The sequence below is a fragment of the Gobius niger genome (genome assembly GCF_951799975.1).
Source record: "Gobius niger genome assembly, chromosome: 21".
Taxonomy (NCBI): domain Eukaryota; kingdom Metazoa; phylum Chordata; class Actinopteri; order Gobiiformes; family Gobiidae; genus Gobius; species Gobius niger.
In genome coordinates, this window is record NC_136872.1 from 12,211,147 (window position 1) to 12,227,835 (window position 16,689).

The window sequence follows — 16,689 nt, forward strand, 5'->3', positions numbered from 1 at the left end:
AATAAAAAGTTGATTTATATCACCCTCTTGTGGTCAAAACCTGTTATCACGCTCTCTGTTTCTATGACTGTTGTATACAGATGCCCAAAGGCAAGCACATGACACCACAAGACTCTGGTGTCATCATGTGATCAAACCAAGTGCAGTGGTACAGTTTCAGAATAGCCTTTGGGAAGTTATGACCCTCATAAAAATGTTATCTTTGGACTTGGTGGCCGTCTTCCTACGCACTAATTAACAAAAAAAATGGAGACAGAAAACAGAGACAGAAGTCATACATTTATTTGTTAATTTTGAAAGAATGAGACAAAATATAGTGCAAATGTTATTTCCCAACTGGTTAAAAGAAATGGAACAAATCTCACAAACTTCATTGATCTGTAGTGCAATGTTGACCATTGCAGTTTTCATCCACTCAATTAGTTTTGTACCTTGTTGTAATCAATATATAAATGATCATATATAATTAAATGTTTCACTGTATTTCATGTGGAACATCACAAGCAACTTATATTAGGCTTAGATCAACTTCATTGAGCCTAAATTTGGTTTTACATAGCATTATTCAAGGCTTAAATCATTTGAGTCGCATCTCCAACCAAAACGTAAACAGATCATCTTTCTTCTGCGTGAAATTGCACCATGTAAACGTATTTTTTGCGCGTTAGTCTGAATGATACACTTCGACACACGCCGATGAAATCAGAGCATCTTTGTGTTGCTTCTCATTGTCACCACTCCCCACTCTCTGCACTGCTGTAAATATTATGTCCCCATTAATCTATTGTCTGAGAGGTAGAGGTTATTTGTCTACCGAGTTTATTAATTTGAGGTATAAAGCGTAGCACTGTCTATCACAAAGTTGGCAGGTAAAAAAAAGTTCCAAAACATACAATCTATCAGTGTGTTAGCTATATAAAAGTATAAAAAAAACTCAATTTACTGCTTCTTAAAGGTTCTCTTGGCATCGACTCCTTCGTAGTTGTATGTCTAGAAAGAGAAAAGTATTGTTATAACCTTACTTTGCTTGGGTAGGGCACTTGTAAGTGTAATACTATATTATAGCCTTACTTTGCCTTGGGTAGGGCACTTGTAAGAATAAAACTATGTTATAACCTTACTTTGTCTTGGGTAGGGCACTTATAAGCATAATACTATGTTATAACCTTACTTTGCTTGGGTAGGGCACTTGTAAGTGTAATGCTATGTTATAACCTTACTTTGCTTGGGTAGGGCACTTGTAAGCATAATACTATGTAATAGCCTTACTTTGCTTGGGTAGGGCACTTATAAGCATAATACTATGTTATAACCTTACTTTGCTTGGGTAGGGCACTTGTAAGAATAAAACTATGTTATAACCTTACTTTGCTTGGGTAGGGCACTTATAAGCATAATACTATGTTATAACCTTACTTTGCTTGGGTAGGGCACTTATAAGCATAATACTATGTTATAACCTTACTTTGCTTGGGTAGGGCACTTGTAAGTGTAATGCTATGTTATAACCTTACTTTGCTTGGGTAGGGCACTTGTAAGCATAATACTATGTAATAGCCTTACTTTGCTTGGGTAGGGCACTTATAAGCATAATACTATGTTATAACCTTACTTTGCTTGGGTAGGGCACTTGTAAGAATAAAACTATGTTATAACCTTACTTTGCTTGGGTAGGGCACTTATAAGCATAATACTATGTTATAACCTTACTTTGCTTGGGTAGGGCACTTATAAGCATAATACTATGTTATAACCTTACTTTGCTTGGGTAGGGCACTTGTAAGCATAATACTATGTTATAACCTTACTTTGCTTGGGTAGGGCACTTGTAAGTGTAATACTATGTTATAACCTTACTTTGCTTGGGTAGGGCACTTGTAAGTGTAATACTAACCTGCACCAGCTCTCCGCCCACAATACTCCTAGTGGTAGTCAGGACCTTGCTGTTGTCTTTCCTGGTGAACTTGCCTTTGAGCATCTCTCCCTCCAGTTCCCATGTTCCCTACGAGGATCAAGACAGTATTTCAACATTTTTCATTCATTTATTCCCCCATTATTTGTAGGAAGAAGTGTAGATGTCTCACAGAAACTTCGGTTCCGTCGGCCAGTGTGTAGTCGAACTGGACGCCCAAAGTGAAGTCGATGTCTTTGGTGCGGAAAGTGCTGGATTCTTTGAGGTGGAAGTTGTCGCCGGTTTGCTCGATGGTGATTTTGAGGTTGTCGTGCTCGGCCAGTTTGCGCTTCATCACATTGACGCCTGGGACACACAAATAAATTTAAAAAAATGTGTGTTCAAAACCTTTTTTAGCTTCCCACTAGGCATGATATATTACCTTTCCAGTCCTTCTGATTCGCAAGTTGTGACAATTCGAATCGCAATTTCGACTCGTTTGCTCTACTTGAGTTTTTAAAGGTACATTATGCAACTTTTTATGCGGAAGAAAGAAGTTGATATTTGTGCCTATTTGACCTTGTAGTGACCCAGAGGCTGTATGAGTGGTCAGCATGGCGCCTTTACTTTCCATCGCGTTGGCCTCTACAAAGCCACAGGATCACTTGTTTTGTAGGTTTTCTGGTGAGAGGGTCCGCCCGCGGTGAAAACCTTCCAAACAATTGATCCTGGAGCGTCCCAGAGAGCACTGTCATGGAAAGTAAAGGCGCAATTCTGACAATTCACACATAAAAAGTTGCATAATGCACCTTTAATCTGCTTCTGTGGTGTAGGGGCTTTTCTATTTGTACTCAGGCATCTCGAACTGTCCTTGTGTCCCTGGGCAAGGCATTTCACCCTCCCTTCCTAAACGCTTATGCAATTGGTGAGGGGTCAGAGAGGGCGTCGTTCCTCTCTAATGCAGCTGCTGCTACAGAAGTGTCTTACCAGGAGGAGTGAAGACCGAACAAACAATGCGTGTGTTTGTGAGGTTTTCGCGTCTCAAGAGAAGCCTTTTTATAAAGATGCGTTATTGTTACAGATCGATCGGGTCACACTTTTGGATAAGGTAGTGTGATAGTGAAGTTTAAAGTGAACTAAACAAAACTATAAAGATTATGAAAGACCCAAATGACCTTTTGACATACAAAATTCGACATAACTCTGTATTTCAAAGCCCCAGGCCTCGCTTACCCATCGTCTCCATGAACTTGTCATAATTCTCGCTGTGGTCCACTTTCCAGGTCCCGTTAAACGCCATGTCCGGAGGGTCTTGTTGTCGGGAGGGCAGCGATGAAGCAACAGCGTGGGATAGTAAGAGTGTCCAGCGGCCTTTTCCCTTTATAGCCACCCCCTCCTTCACCCGTAAACCCCCACCTCTCCACCCCCCCCGCGCCGCCTCCTCCTCACCGCGGGTTGGCACCGGGATGCTCCCCTCCTTTATCTCGCTGATTATCTGTCTGCTGATGTGGCCAGTTAAAGAATGTCAAATGTAGGGCGATCCGCATGCAAGGACCTTGAGAACTGATAAATAATATAACGGTAAGGTCCACACCCCTCGCCAGTGCCAGTGTGACACAGTTCAGAAACACTGGCAACACTGTTCTGCCACCGGACAGACAGACACAGAGGGAGAGTGGGACGTTTGCATGGTTGAACTTGGCACCCGTCCAACTTTCAGCCCCTTTCAATCTTTTTTTTTCTGTGTCGCCTGATTGTGCCCGGCATAGAAATGAGCTGCAAAAGGGCTTTCTCACTGGCACAGGCGATTTGGCAGGAGTACAGAAAGTAGTGACCCAAAAGAAAACACTCCATTTTAAAGAGTAAAGACTGGCCTTTTATGTAGGTTTTTTTTTTGAGCCACATATTAAACCCAGTGTATTTTCAACATCTTGATGGATTTTGTATTAATTTCATGCAATAGCTGTGATAAAACTAGACTATTGCACATAAAAGTCTGTGAGAAGCTCGAATCTGTCCCATATTATGTAATTGCCAGCACATTCTTGGTCAGGAGAAGCAGACAGGAGCGTTGACAAAGGCTTTGTCTCCTAAATGGCAGCTAATAGGCTCAGCGAAAACACGCTTTGAGAGAAACTTGGATGGTTACGAAAAACCGCCACATTGGGCTGAACGATTTTGGAAAGTTGACTTAATGTGATTTCGTTTTTATTATGATTTAAGCTTGTGAATCGAATTACTTCAAAATTGTATCTGTAAATACTTGTTATTGACGTTTTACTGGTTTGGCAATCTGGTGTTCTCGCAGTGCAGTATTGTGTTATCCAAAATGTGAGTAATTGCTGCATTTGTACGACTGTGTGATTTTGGAGGATTAACCATTACCCCCTGCCTGTACTGAGCGCCATTTTCTCCAGTTTGGCTTTACCCAAATCTGAAAGCTTCTCGACTGGAGAGCAACAGTGTAATGCGACATTTGAAAGCTGAGACCTTCAAAAGTGATTGTAACTTTGTTGTCACATTGTAGCTGCATTTTTGTCACATTTCTGAAGCGTTTTTGTCGTGTTTTTATCTCTTTCTTGTTATAACTTTTTCATTGCTTTTCTCTGGCACCTTATTTTGCTCTTTTGTTATGTTTTTATCACGTTTTTGTTGATTTTTCCATAGATCTTTTTATTCCTTTTTTGTCATGTTTTTGTCCCTTTTGGTGGCTTTTTTATTTGTATTTCATTGATATTTTTTTATTGCTTCTTTTGCCACGTTTTTGTCACATTTTGTTGATTTTTCATAGATTTTTTTGTCATGTTTTCACCACGTTTTTGTCACTTTTTGTGACTTTTTTGTTTATTTTTTTTCATTGCTTTTTTTCCACCAGTTTTTCTTGTGTTTTCGTCACGATTTTGTTGCTTTTTTTGCCAAAATGGACAAAATGGGCTCGGTCCAGGTGGGGGTTAAGAGGTTAACATTAAAGAGAAAACTGAAATATGAACTAATATAGGAATCAGAAAATATTTAGAATAAGTTTGTAGAAGGCTAAACTAGGGTTAACACCGTGACAACATTGGCGTATTGTGATTGCATATGAATCAAATCAAATTGCAATTTCAAGCTGACGTGCCCTATAAACTCAAACCTACAATTACTGACGTTTATCTTGGCCCGATTTGCCACAAGACTTTAAGACGCTGTTTAAGCAAACCAAGAGGCAGCCGGCAAATATTTCCTGCAAGACAAGGAAGACTGAAACAACCCTGTAAATATGATTTTTATTATGAATCCACCTGGAAATGTCTCGGCAGTTTTTGCGCCTGTGGAAGCGGGTAACGTGGCATATTTGTAATTCCGTGTGTGTCGCCGGACAATGGCTCACTATGGCCACATTCCTTTGAGGGTGAAGCCATGCTCTCTCCGCTGTGGCTGAGGAGCTATGGGCGCTCACGCAGAATACTGAAACATTGTTCACACCTCAGTCCTTGACTCACCCCGTCACGCCGGCCTCATTGACTTGTAACAGTATTAGCGCACAAGGCACTGTTGCAAAAAAAAAAAAAAGGGCGTACAGGGAGTCTATCGGGAAAGTGTGAAGAGAAACTTTTTGGATAAGTTGAGGGAAGAGCGGAATATAAATGGCCTGTCTGCTTATGGGGGATGTAAAGGAGGAGGATGTTTATTTATGAGGCGGAGATATGTTTTTAGGAGGAGATAAGACCATAAATAAAATACACAGAGCGACCCTTGTAGAGCCTGGACTTTACCTGGAGTTCATCGTTCACTAAATAGCGAGTGCAAGCTGGAAAATAGCATATAGCTTTTTGTTGCACCAATTTAACCATTTCAAATTGCCTGTAATACAGTGTTAGGGCTCCAAATCTGATATTTAAATGAGACAATGCTGTGTAAGTACATAATGTGTAAATGACTCACTTTTGCACGTGCTATTCGTTTTGCAAATGAGCAAACGTTTAGTAAATTACCTCCTTAGTGTTTCAATATAGCAAAAATAGTAGAAGGTGCTTGTGGAACAAAGGGAGCAAAGATTTTCAAAATGCGCACGGATCCAGTGCATCAGGGCTGGTTCAAACATGGTGGCTTAATCATATAAAAAAAAAAAAGCCTTTTAAGTACCTCCTCAAGCTGCCCAAATTTATTGGAGTGCCTGGACTTTCCATGTATTTTAGCTATCTCAAAGGGCATATTTTATAAGTTCAGTATATTCCGGTATAACCCCTGCTCATAATAAATGCTAATGGCGAGGTGAGCTTATTGCAGTAAGTGCAGAAATGGCACTTATATATTTGTTTGACTTTAATTTAACCAGAAAAGTCGAATGCAGACACTGAGAGAACATGCAAACTCTGCACAGAAAGGCCACGCCCGGAAATCAAAACTGTGGAAAACATATATAGTTTTTAAATTAAATTAATATGGATGAGTGCAGATGTTGTCACATGCACAGCTATACTATAATAGAAACCAGTCAGTGCATGCAGAAACGGAACACATGCTAATCTGTGAGAAACTCATTTATATTCTATTTCTGAGTCCATATAAATAGGGATTTTACACAGTGCAACAATACACAGAACACAGTATACTACAATGAAACTTTGGGTGCCATTGTAGAAACCTACTCTCCCATAAGCTCACACCATGACTTGGCAGCCATCCAAAAGTTTTATAATACATGCTATCTTGTCAATTATTCTCAATAAAGAGTAATGATGAAATGACGGGTCACTACAGTTCATTTCCTTTCTATCTTAATCCCTTTACTCTTCTTGATAAAAGAAAGATGATCTTTGACTTTTAATTGATACATTACAAGCTGACTGATTAAATGCAATTATTGTAAAATGACTTGACTGAATGTTGTTTATGCTGTCGTATGTTGCCATTGCTGTCCATAGAGAATTTGCCCCTCAATTCTCTCATATTGTCTGCTTAATTTCTATAGCATCTCTTTTGTTTTTCTTTTAACTAGGTCATTGGTTGCTGTGCCGTGCCCCAATGGTCCTTATTACACCTGTTAGACTCACACCTGACTCTTCCAGTCTGCTGCAGGTTTGTATTTGTGACGGACTTCAGACCAAGTGCACTAATTGTACAAACTACAAAGAGTACTGTCTAAGCCACTGGTTCAACGTATTGATATTATCTTAAAGGGATATTTCAGGATATTTGACATAGGGCCTTATTTCCTAGTTATCCAGACAGTGTTGTTGATTTCTGGAGTTTTTTTTGTTTTTTTTTAATTCATGCAGTCCTTATATTTGAATCATTGGGTAGTCCTCCAAATGCCATATCTGATTTGTAGAAAGCTCCTTTGTGAATTCCATGTGTAGTAATGCCGGCCGCAGGTAAACAAACTACTGTAGATCCGGTAACCGAGCAGATCACTCCGCCGCTGCGTAGCTTACAACCAGGACGCTGATGCTGCTCAAATATAAGTTATTTTAAATGCAAAAGGGTTGTATTTCAAACATTATTCAGTCGACACAGACATTTATATGGGTAGTCTGGTGTTATAAGTGATTTGCCTCAGGTGCACTGTGCTTTAATGCAGGCTACTAGTTACCATAGACATGCGCTAGCCTAGCACCACTAAGCTCTTTAAATATAAGGACTGCATGATTAAAAAAATAGATTTGTTTATTTGTTTATTTGTTTATTTATTTTGGAATCAAAATAAATTGATTAAAAATAAATTAAAATAAATTTTTTGATATCAATGCAACTCCGGATAACTAGGAAATGAGGCTCTGTGTCAAAAATCCTGAAATATCCCTTTAAAATCCTGACTTTTATATGAAGTGATTCTTAATAATTAAGCAGAAAAAAGGTTAAATGTGACCCTTAGCCACCTCTAATCTGCAATATGTGTTTTATCTTTTTTTTGTTTTTGTTTTGAATCTTATCTAATATCTGTCTTTTGCCCTGAACATAATAAAGTGCCACGATATTCTTATAACGCACATAACGGAGGATATTGCACCATCGAGTGGGGACTTTCTGAAACTACATCTTTTGCAAACAAGTGCTGTTTGTGTGACGCCCGAGCTGATCTGATCTTAATCACGCCTTTAATAATTCCAGGTGGAAAGACTTGAGAGTAGCCAAATATCAAATGCAAAAGAAAAAGTGATTGAATGTGCGTTCTGTTCTGCCGTTCACTATAGATGAAGAGCAGAGAAACATGCCAGAAACTCTTTCACCAACACTAAAAGAAGGCTCCGATATGAAGAGAAAAAGAAGAAAAAAGCTATTTACAAGCCCTGGGGTAGAATGAAATGGAAAAAAAGAAGAAGTGAATAGAGCCAGTCTCTGCTTTTGTGAAGACTTGAGCCTATTTAGAAGCACAGCAAGACATGGCTTTTATGTATGAAGAGAGATATTGTGTCATCTAGTGGCAGAATTGTGTATTACAAGTCTTCAAATTTTGTATTTTTTGTATTGTGGATAGCTGTGTAATCGGTCTCTGTTAGTTGACAATCTGCTCGCCTTTGATCCACAATTGCAACTGAAAGAATTAGGACAAGGCTCTTTACAAACAGCATTTTAAGTGATTTAATGCTAACATTAAGGAACTGATTCATGATTGTTGCAGAAAATTACCTTCTGTTCCTTTAATTCGAGCTGTAAATAAAGTCAAATGTTGTTAATAGCTTTTCTCCCACTTTCAACAGCTCACACATTCGTCTTTATTCCCCTGCTCCGACAGTGCGGCGAGTCCCAGAGTGGGATGACACGGCTGGCTTGGTGTGCATTCTCCACACTTGTTCCTGCCACCCACTCCCAGACCTCAGCGGCTGCAGGGGGTACCAGCATGGCCCGACCACGGCTTCACACATGGCCTGAGCCCGCGCGCCAGCAAATTACCTCCCGCCACGTCAGCGCTCAGCCCGGTAACACTGCAGGTGAGCACAGGCCCAACTGTGAAAGCGTTACAACCGGTGCCGGGCAGGACCTTCACTGACTTGCATCGAAGGCTCATGCGGTGCTGCAGTAGTAGCTTTTTAAATTACTCGTGGACGGATTAACTTTTCTGAATCGCGTTTGGTGAAGTACAGAGGGCAGTGAAGTAAGCTAAAAATAGCATCTGACAATAGAGCAATTAAATTATTTAACCTTTCCCACCTTAACCGCGCTTGTTATTACCCACATCTAAAAGTTTCTTGAGAGAAAGAGTCAAAAACACAATGAAAAGGCGACAAAAATGTGACAAAAAAGCAGCAAAAAGGCAACAATAAAGCGAATAAATAACGTGACAAAAAAAGTGACGTGAAAGCATCAAAAATACGATGACAATGTGGTGACAACGTGGCAACAAAGCAAGAAAAATATCACGTAGGCCTAAGCTTTCAAATGAGGTGTTACACTGGTCTGTATAGGCTGTAGGGTAAGTCATAGTGGTTAAAGTGGGGGTTAAGAGGTTAAACGAGTCCATTGTTGCGGGTGGGGGACAAGTACATTGAGCTTTGGAGAATTAGACCGACTGAACTCTTAAGACATGGAGGAAACAAAGCACGTCGGAAAACCTTACCGTAATATGTGCTTGTTTTTCCCTTTTAATGTAGCAGCAGTGCATTCTTGGATAAAAAAGTGCAAGATAATGATATAAGGATTAGCTGAAGAACATACACTGAAGAAAGAGATGAACAGAGCTAAGCTACTAGATAATACAGTTAAAGGGGCTAGATGCAAGTTGTCATTTTTATACTCGCTACTGCCACCTCAGGTCATACATGTAACTGCACCTTCTATATTAAGCTCCTGCATGGCGACTTTGGACCCGAATTAACACTTTTTTGAGTGACAGTGCAGGATTTTAGAGGCAGTTGTGGTGAATAGGTCCGGGATCATTCTACCCATTAGGACATGGCTGGAACATGTGGGGGGAGGAAAATACATCATTTTAACATTTTTAAACTCGGTGTAGTCCCTATCTTGAACCATTCCTCTTTACAAAACTGTTGCCATTCAGCGAGATTCCTGGGTTCACTTACTTTTTCCTCCCTGTCCTGTGAATGTTTACATGTTATGGCCAATAGATATATGATCAAATGTAAATGTTTGGGTGGTATTAGTTTAAGCAGACACTGTTTACTCATTCTTGTGATTTTGATGAAGATCAGACCACATTTTAAGACCAATTAGGCAGAAATGTGAAATTCCAAAGCGTTCACATACATTTTCCTCCCACTCTAGAAATACAGTTAAGTAGAGGGTATTGACTTACATCATTTTCATTGTAAATACAACCCTCAACGTGATGGACTGATTGTCACAACAGATAATAAACTCGTGACAAATTGGGTTTGTCCCATTATGTATTTTGGTAACTTTGCTTCGTTTGTTTCATTTGCAATATACACCAGCCAACAATAACCCTCAGATTCATGTATATGTTAATAATTATATCACATTGTCCATTTAAAACTTTGTTTATTCATTCACTCGGTATACAATTTACCTGTACAACCTGGTGGGAAGAAGGGAAGGGGCGTGGTCTTTGACGGCCATTTTAAAAACTTCAGGCTGAACCATGTGGAAGGGGGGAAACTAGTTTAATCTTTGTTTTGAGTTTCCTTTGTGTTTGATTTTTGGCTTGTATTGTCTTTATTCATTTCAGTTGAACACTTAACTCTTATCTCGTCTATTTTATGTACCAGCAGAACTTTTGTTTGGAAGTTACCCATCAAGGAATGGTACCTACCGGTGGGAGGTCCTTTCCCGTTAGGGGTGGTATAAAAGCTGACCATTTTTGTATGTGACATCTGTGTGTCAGAGAAGTTCCTTTTTGCGCGAGTAATAAATGTCTGGTGAGAACTCTACCTTTGTTAAGTCTGCCTGCCCATTTCAACCCCTCGTGGCCAGCTTCCTCACAAAACTCATTAACACTGTTCAGGCCTCTGTTACCCAGCCGTGACGTCATCTGCATGCCCTCTCTATTGAACATGGATCAGAAAAGCCCGGTTACTAAGTCTCTGCACAAACACCATCTCCAACCACAAAGATTCCCACCTGATGGCGAAGGAGGAGAAGCAGATTTCTGCATATAATCAGCCCTGAAACACTTCACTTAAATGCGTTGTTTTCATTGCGAGAGCTCTACGGACCTCTGATTGACAGTCTTCTCCGCCACAAAATTTGCATTACTCATTTCTGCGCGAGTCACATTTACTCCCCGCTGACTTTTTGTAATTTTTTTTTGGCAACGCAACACGGGAGCGCATTAAGTTAACGCGACATTTTCTCCCGAACTGATTCAGCTATTATGCAGGGCAGCTTATTCGGTCACGTGGAGCAAGTCCTGACGAGAGAAACCCAAGTAGTTAAAGTTAACGGCGTCATTATGTGGGGTATTTTTAAATAAAGGATGAAAACTCAATAGCGCCTAAATCATCTCCTCCACGCATCAGCTAATTACCGGCTCCTCCGCGGATGAGCTGCAGTAAATAAGATACACGGCGGCCATTTTCCAGCTCAGCCTTTGTAGATAAATAAATACGCGGCATTACTCCGTCTCTCTGTTGGTGGAAACCGGCTGACCTTATCACATCAGACGCAGTGGTGAGTTTTGTAATTATCGGCGGTAATGAAGCCGAGAGGAGTGAGGTATGGCGGGCGGCAGAAGTGCGTCTGTAAATGACATTTCCATAATCCTCCTCCTCAACAGTTACAACTTTCTCTGTTTCCCACTTCAATCAATTCGGCGTCAAAGAAGAGGCAAATTGGCTGCACGGACGTGAGAGAAAATCCCAATAAAAATGAAAGCCTCCATCCGCAGAGGTGCAGGGACTGAAATGGCGTTTTCGTAACTCGTGTCTGCCAGTTTAATAAGCGGCTTGTTTATATGCAGAATGTACGGACCCTATAGATTAGTGCGCACTAATCTCCAGTCTTTGTTTTGCCAATGTATAGATTAAGGTGTTGTTTTAATTGCAGAGTGTCCTTTATATTCATTCATAAATAGACTCAAGGCCACACAGTACTTTAAGCGCAGAACTGTTACATTTGTACCTTACTTTTAATCTCTTAACCCCAGCTTTAACCAAGTGCATTTTCTCTAGTTCGGCTTTACCCAAATCTTAAAGCTGTAAGTGTTAATGGGATGATTGGGGGGTCTTTCATTTCCCCCAGTGTCTCTGGGCAGAAAACCACAATTGCAACTTTGCCGGGTCGGAGCCACCAATACACTCTAATGGAATCACGAAGAAGAAGCTAGCAGGCTAACGGGCTAAGCTAACTGCGGGCTAGCGCCACTTAAACAGTATTTACAGCCAAGTTTGAGTGAAAAAAATGATCTCCATTGTGTAATTGGATGTACAACATCCCTCTCTCCCTTTGTCTTTTCTGTCAGTGTAGTATTTACTCTCATGGACAATATATGAGCAAAAAACCACAGCAAGCTATGACACCTGCAGTGGCACTTTTGGCCTCTAGGGGCATGAGTTACTTAGAACTGCTTTAAGCTTCTTTCTCATTATGATTGTCAAGTTTTCTAGTTTTCTGTGTTTTTATAATGTTTTTTTACATGTTCAGGTCACATTTTTGTGGCTTGAAAACAGTTGCATTACACTAAAGATAATGTAGCCAAAACGGCAAAAATCCAGCTAAAAACAATGAAAACATGACGAAAATGTGTCCCCCCAAAAAACACCGAAAACGCGTCAAAAAAACGTGACTAAAACTGCTAGATCCTGATAACAAAAACAAGGAAGAAGCTTAAATGAGTTTCGCAGCTCTTAGCTTTCAAATGTTGCATTACACTGGCCTATTGACTGCAAACTCTCCAGTCGAGAAGCTTTTCGATTTGGGTAAAACTGGAGACAATGTGCTCGGCGGGGGTTAAGGGTTTAAAATGTCAGTAGCAGACTGAAATATAGTTCTCTTGGTTTCTAGCGCTCATTAAATACATAGGCTATTGACCATTATGGAGGCGATGCAGCAGGGGGCAGTGATTTTGTAGTGATCTGCGGCACTGCTTCTTATCTGTTATTGTACGAGGTCATTTAAGGAGAAAAATAAGCCAAAGGAACTCACAGGCTGCAGCTATTCACCTTAACATTTCATTTACAAACAACAAAACATGATTTCTCCATCTCCACATTTCCCAACATGATCTAAAATGCACGTGATTTTTCTATTAGCGCAACCTCGTGTGAGCCTTGTATCCTGATTTTATAACAGGAAGAAAATCACAGTTAGACGTTTTCCCCGAGCATAATTCAGCCCGTGTGTCTATATTATATTACTCACTGCAACCTCTTCTCTCCACTGTCACCAGAACAAAGGAAGGAAGTTTTGTAAAGAAGTTTAACAGCTTCTCGAGTGCCATTGTTGCTCCCGCACAGAACGGATGATTCCGTCTGACAGGAGTCGCGCCGCCGCCTCTAACAAGGCCTTCGGAGTTTGGCAATAAATGTAAAGTAGGACCCTATCATTCCCACACTCCTGCCTGATTGAAGAGACGTTAATTACAATCATCTCATCTGCTCGGCTTGATTTTAATTCCTACTCGATGCGTTTGACCCAGTTCGCGCCTAATGAAGCTGACATTTTCCCCGTAAAGTTCAGACGGGTTTGAAATGTTTCGAGCGGCGACAGCTTTTGGACTCCTTAAAGATTTCACTTTGACTTCCGCGGCTCCGTTATTATCCAAATGCCACCCTTTCCCCCCCCCCCCCCCTGTTTATGCATTTCTCATGACAACTTAACACCTCCGCTGGCTCGGCAGATGTCCACACATCCATTATCCCGTTCAACATATGGACAAAACAGACAGCAGGATTGTTCTACCCTGTGTGACCGCTGTGGCAGCTCCCAACCCACGTCGCTTAAATGGTCATCAATAGCCTGTAGTTATCACAAGTGTAAGGTGACTTGCCATGCTGGAGTGTCCCGTAACTTATATTGTCTATCAAAAAAAAAAAAGGAAAAAAAAGTGGTCATTCTCACTCGCTCGGCTAATACTTCCCCTTCTAATCCCAGCGTTTCCTCTTCTTACATTGAGTGGCCTAAAGTTTAAGCTCCTAATTGCAGGTGGGGTGTGCGTGCGCTTCTTTCCTCTGTCCTCAACCCTTTTGTTCGCAGCAACAAAGCTTCCCTTCTTTTTTTTCTCCTTTTTTTTTTTTTTTTTGCCTCGACTCTCCAAAACGCAAGAGGATTAAGTCAACATTTCTCATGACCTCTAAGTGTTTGGAGGAAGAGAGAAGGGGGGGGAGAAAAAAAACACAACACAATAGAAAGCTTCATCTGCCAAAACAAATGATGCAATTTAGCTGCAAATGGATTTTTATTACAGACAAATCATAACTTTTTGCAAAAACATGACACTATGAAAATCTTCCGAGATGGATTAGCGCGCTCTATAATCTGTTGACACCCCTTCAAAAAACGGTAATCAAGCGTTAATACCATTCCGAATGGCGCAGCTCTCAAACCCCCCCCCCTTCCCCGGAAAAAAAAAGAAAGAAAAGAAGAAAAAAAAAACGTTCCTGCTGTGCGCGAGTGAATCATAAAACATGGGGAAGGCTGCTACTGTTAACTGTTGTTGCTCATTTGTTTCCCATTACAGAAGCTCCATTTTGGCTAATTGGTCCTGACAGCAACTTTTCCCCGCGGTGTTGATTAGACCTAATTAATGACTGCAGGCAAAGACGGAGAATCGCAGCCCCGGAGGAGCCGCTTCCAAACCTCCCCAGGTGATTGAAGCCGTCCTTTTAGTGACGCATGGGCAAATTAATATTAGTTCGGAGAGTTTTGCGTTGGTTTTGTTGACAGTTCTGTGAAATAGCCGTACAGAATCATTGGAAGAAAAACGGTGTGTGTTAAAGAAGCGATATTCTGCACAAACTTTCAAGCTTTACTTTGAAAATATCTAATAGTCTTTTAAACGCTTATACGTACTACCCCCCCCAAAAGACTTAGGCCTTTTCACATACAGTATATATATTTATATACCATGCATAATTTCTGAGCTGAAACAATTGATCATGTGTAGCTGTATTTTGGCTGGTGATAAACAAAGCAAACACAGTATTATCACAAGATCGTCCATATTGTATACGTATACAGTGCAAGTTTCAGGGGTATACTGTGCATGTGATAAGTCACACTTTAAAAACGCTCCGTCCCTGCAGCTAACTTGTAATCATCCACTATAGACTGTAGGCTCATTAGCTTTAATTTACTTCATTGCATATTGCCAGCTTATTAGCCAGAAACAGTCCCCTGGGAACAGCCTGTGGAACAACAGTAATATTCTCGAGTAGGAAAAGAGAGTGCAGGCTTCTCCCTGGGCATTTGGGAAAGCTCCAATGTGGGCTCACACTAGTTTTTGGTAGCACTTTATTCTACATATACATTGTACCTGCCACATTAAGTACAATGTAATGTGCTATGTAACACTGGGTAATAACTTGTACCTACAGGCTACATACATAATGGAATAATGGGTATTAGTATTTTGGAGGGACATAACGGGTAACGCTTTATATTAAGGTGAGCTCATTAAGTATTAATAGGGTATTTTTAAGCACCAATAATATGCTTGTGATGTATTAACACACTGCTTATTATACTTTTATCTGTTAACATACTAATAGGCCATGAATAATACGCTTATTCATAGCCAACCCTTAAAGGGACTATATAAAGTTTAAAAATGTTAAAATAATGTATTTTCCTTCCCCTACATGTTCCAGCCATGTCCTAATGTGTAGAATGAGCCCAGACCTGTTCACCACAACTGCCTCTAAAATCCTGCACTGTCACTCAGAAAGGTGTTAATTCGGGTCCGAAGTGCCGTCATGCATGACCTGAGATGGCAGTAGTGAGTAAAAAATGGCAAACTTGCATCTAGCCCCTTTAACTTGACCCTTACCCTAACCATAAAATGATTACTAATGCTTATAAATACTTAATGAGCACATCGAAAGCAATACCACATAATGTAATGAGACATAAGACCGAACTAAGGGTCTTATGTGTTATTATATAATCTCCAAAGTACTAACACACATTATTCCATTTCGTCTGTACAGCATAAGTACAAGTTATTACAGATTGTTACAGAGCACATTACATTGTACTAAATTTAGTTGGGGTACAATATATCAAGGGTAGTGTAAAATAAAGTGTTACTGACTTTTTATTTGCTTGACTTGTCTTGCTAACCAGCAGAAACAAGGCATCACTGCTGGAGAAATACCAAAAGTGTCCCGGGTTTGATTCCTGAGCTCAGTGGGGACCTTGCATTGTCGGGTTTGCGGGTTCGCCTCACGCTCGCTTTCTCCAAGTGCTCTGGATTTCCCTGACTCTAAAAACTAAAAAGACAAACAACCGTCACTTGCTGTCATTATGCAGTTGAATCACATTTGTCAATAATTGTCACCATGCACGCTAGAAACAACTGTCAGTGCACCAAACTGGAGACTTTTAACCATTTTCTACAACATTTCATCACATGTAAGACAGTGATTCTACAGTAACCCATCATCTGCCTGCTGCCGTTATTTCACAGTGCAGAGCATAAGCGGATTACATCTGAATGTCTCATCGGAACAGAGCATGGCGAGGTGTGCTGCGGCAGGAGGCGCAGCGCCGGGCCCATCTGATTAACGGTGCGTTCCTTATCGGCGATGACTTGAAACCTCCATATACAAAGGCAGCAACAGCCAGGGAGAGCGAGAGAGAGACGAGATTAATATTAAGATGGAGATTGTAGATTTGTCACGTATGTACATCATCTGCCAACAAGTCAGAGCAGCAATCTGGATATGTTTGGGAGATGCGGT

General features: G+C 40.6%; 1 protein-coding gene across 1 annotated transcript; it reads right to left on the reverse strand.

Annotated features, from left to right (window-relative positions):
* Positions 1-264: 264 nt before the first annotated feature.
* Positions 265-3,282, reverse strand: LOC306981146 (fatty acid-binding protein, intestinal-like). The gene is made up of 4 exons (XM_079580701.1): positions 3,125-3,282; positions 2,085-2,257; positions 1,895-2,002; positions 265-990 (listed from the first exon to the last, which is right to left on the reverse strand). The coding sequence occupies exons 1-4, from the start codon at positions 3,189-3,191 to the stop codon at positions 940-942; spliced, it is 399 nt and encodes a 132-aa protein (XP_079436827.1). The 5' UTR covers positions 3,192-3,282; the 3' UTR covers positions 265-939.
* Positions 3,283-16,689: the final 13,407 nt, after the last annotated feature.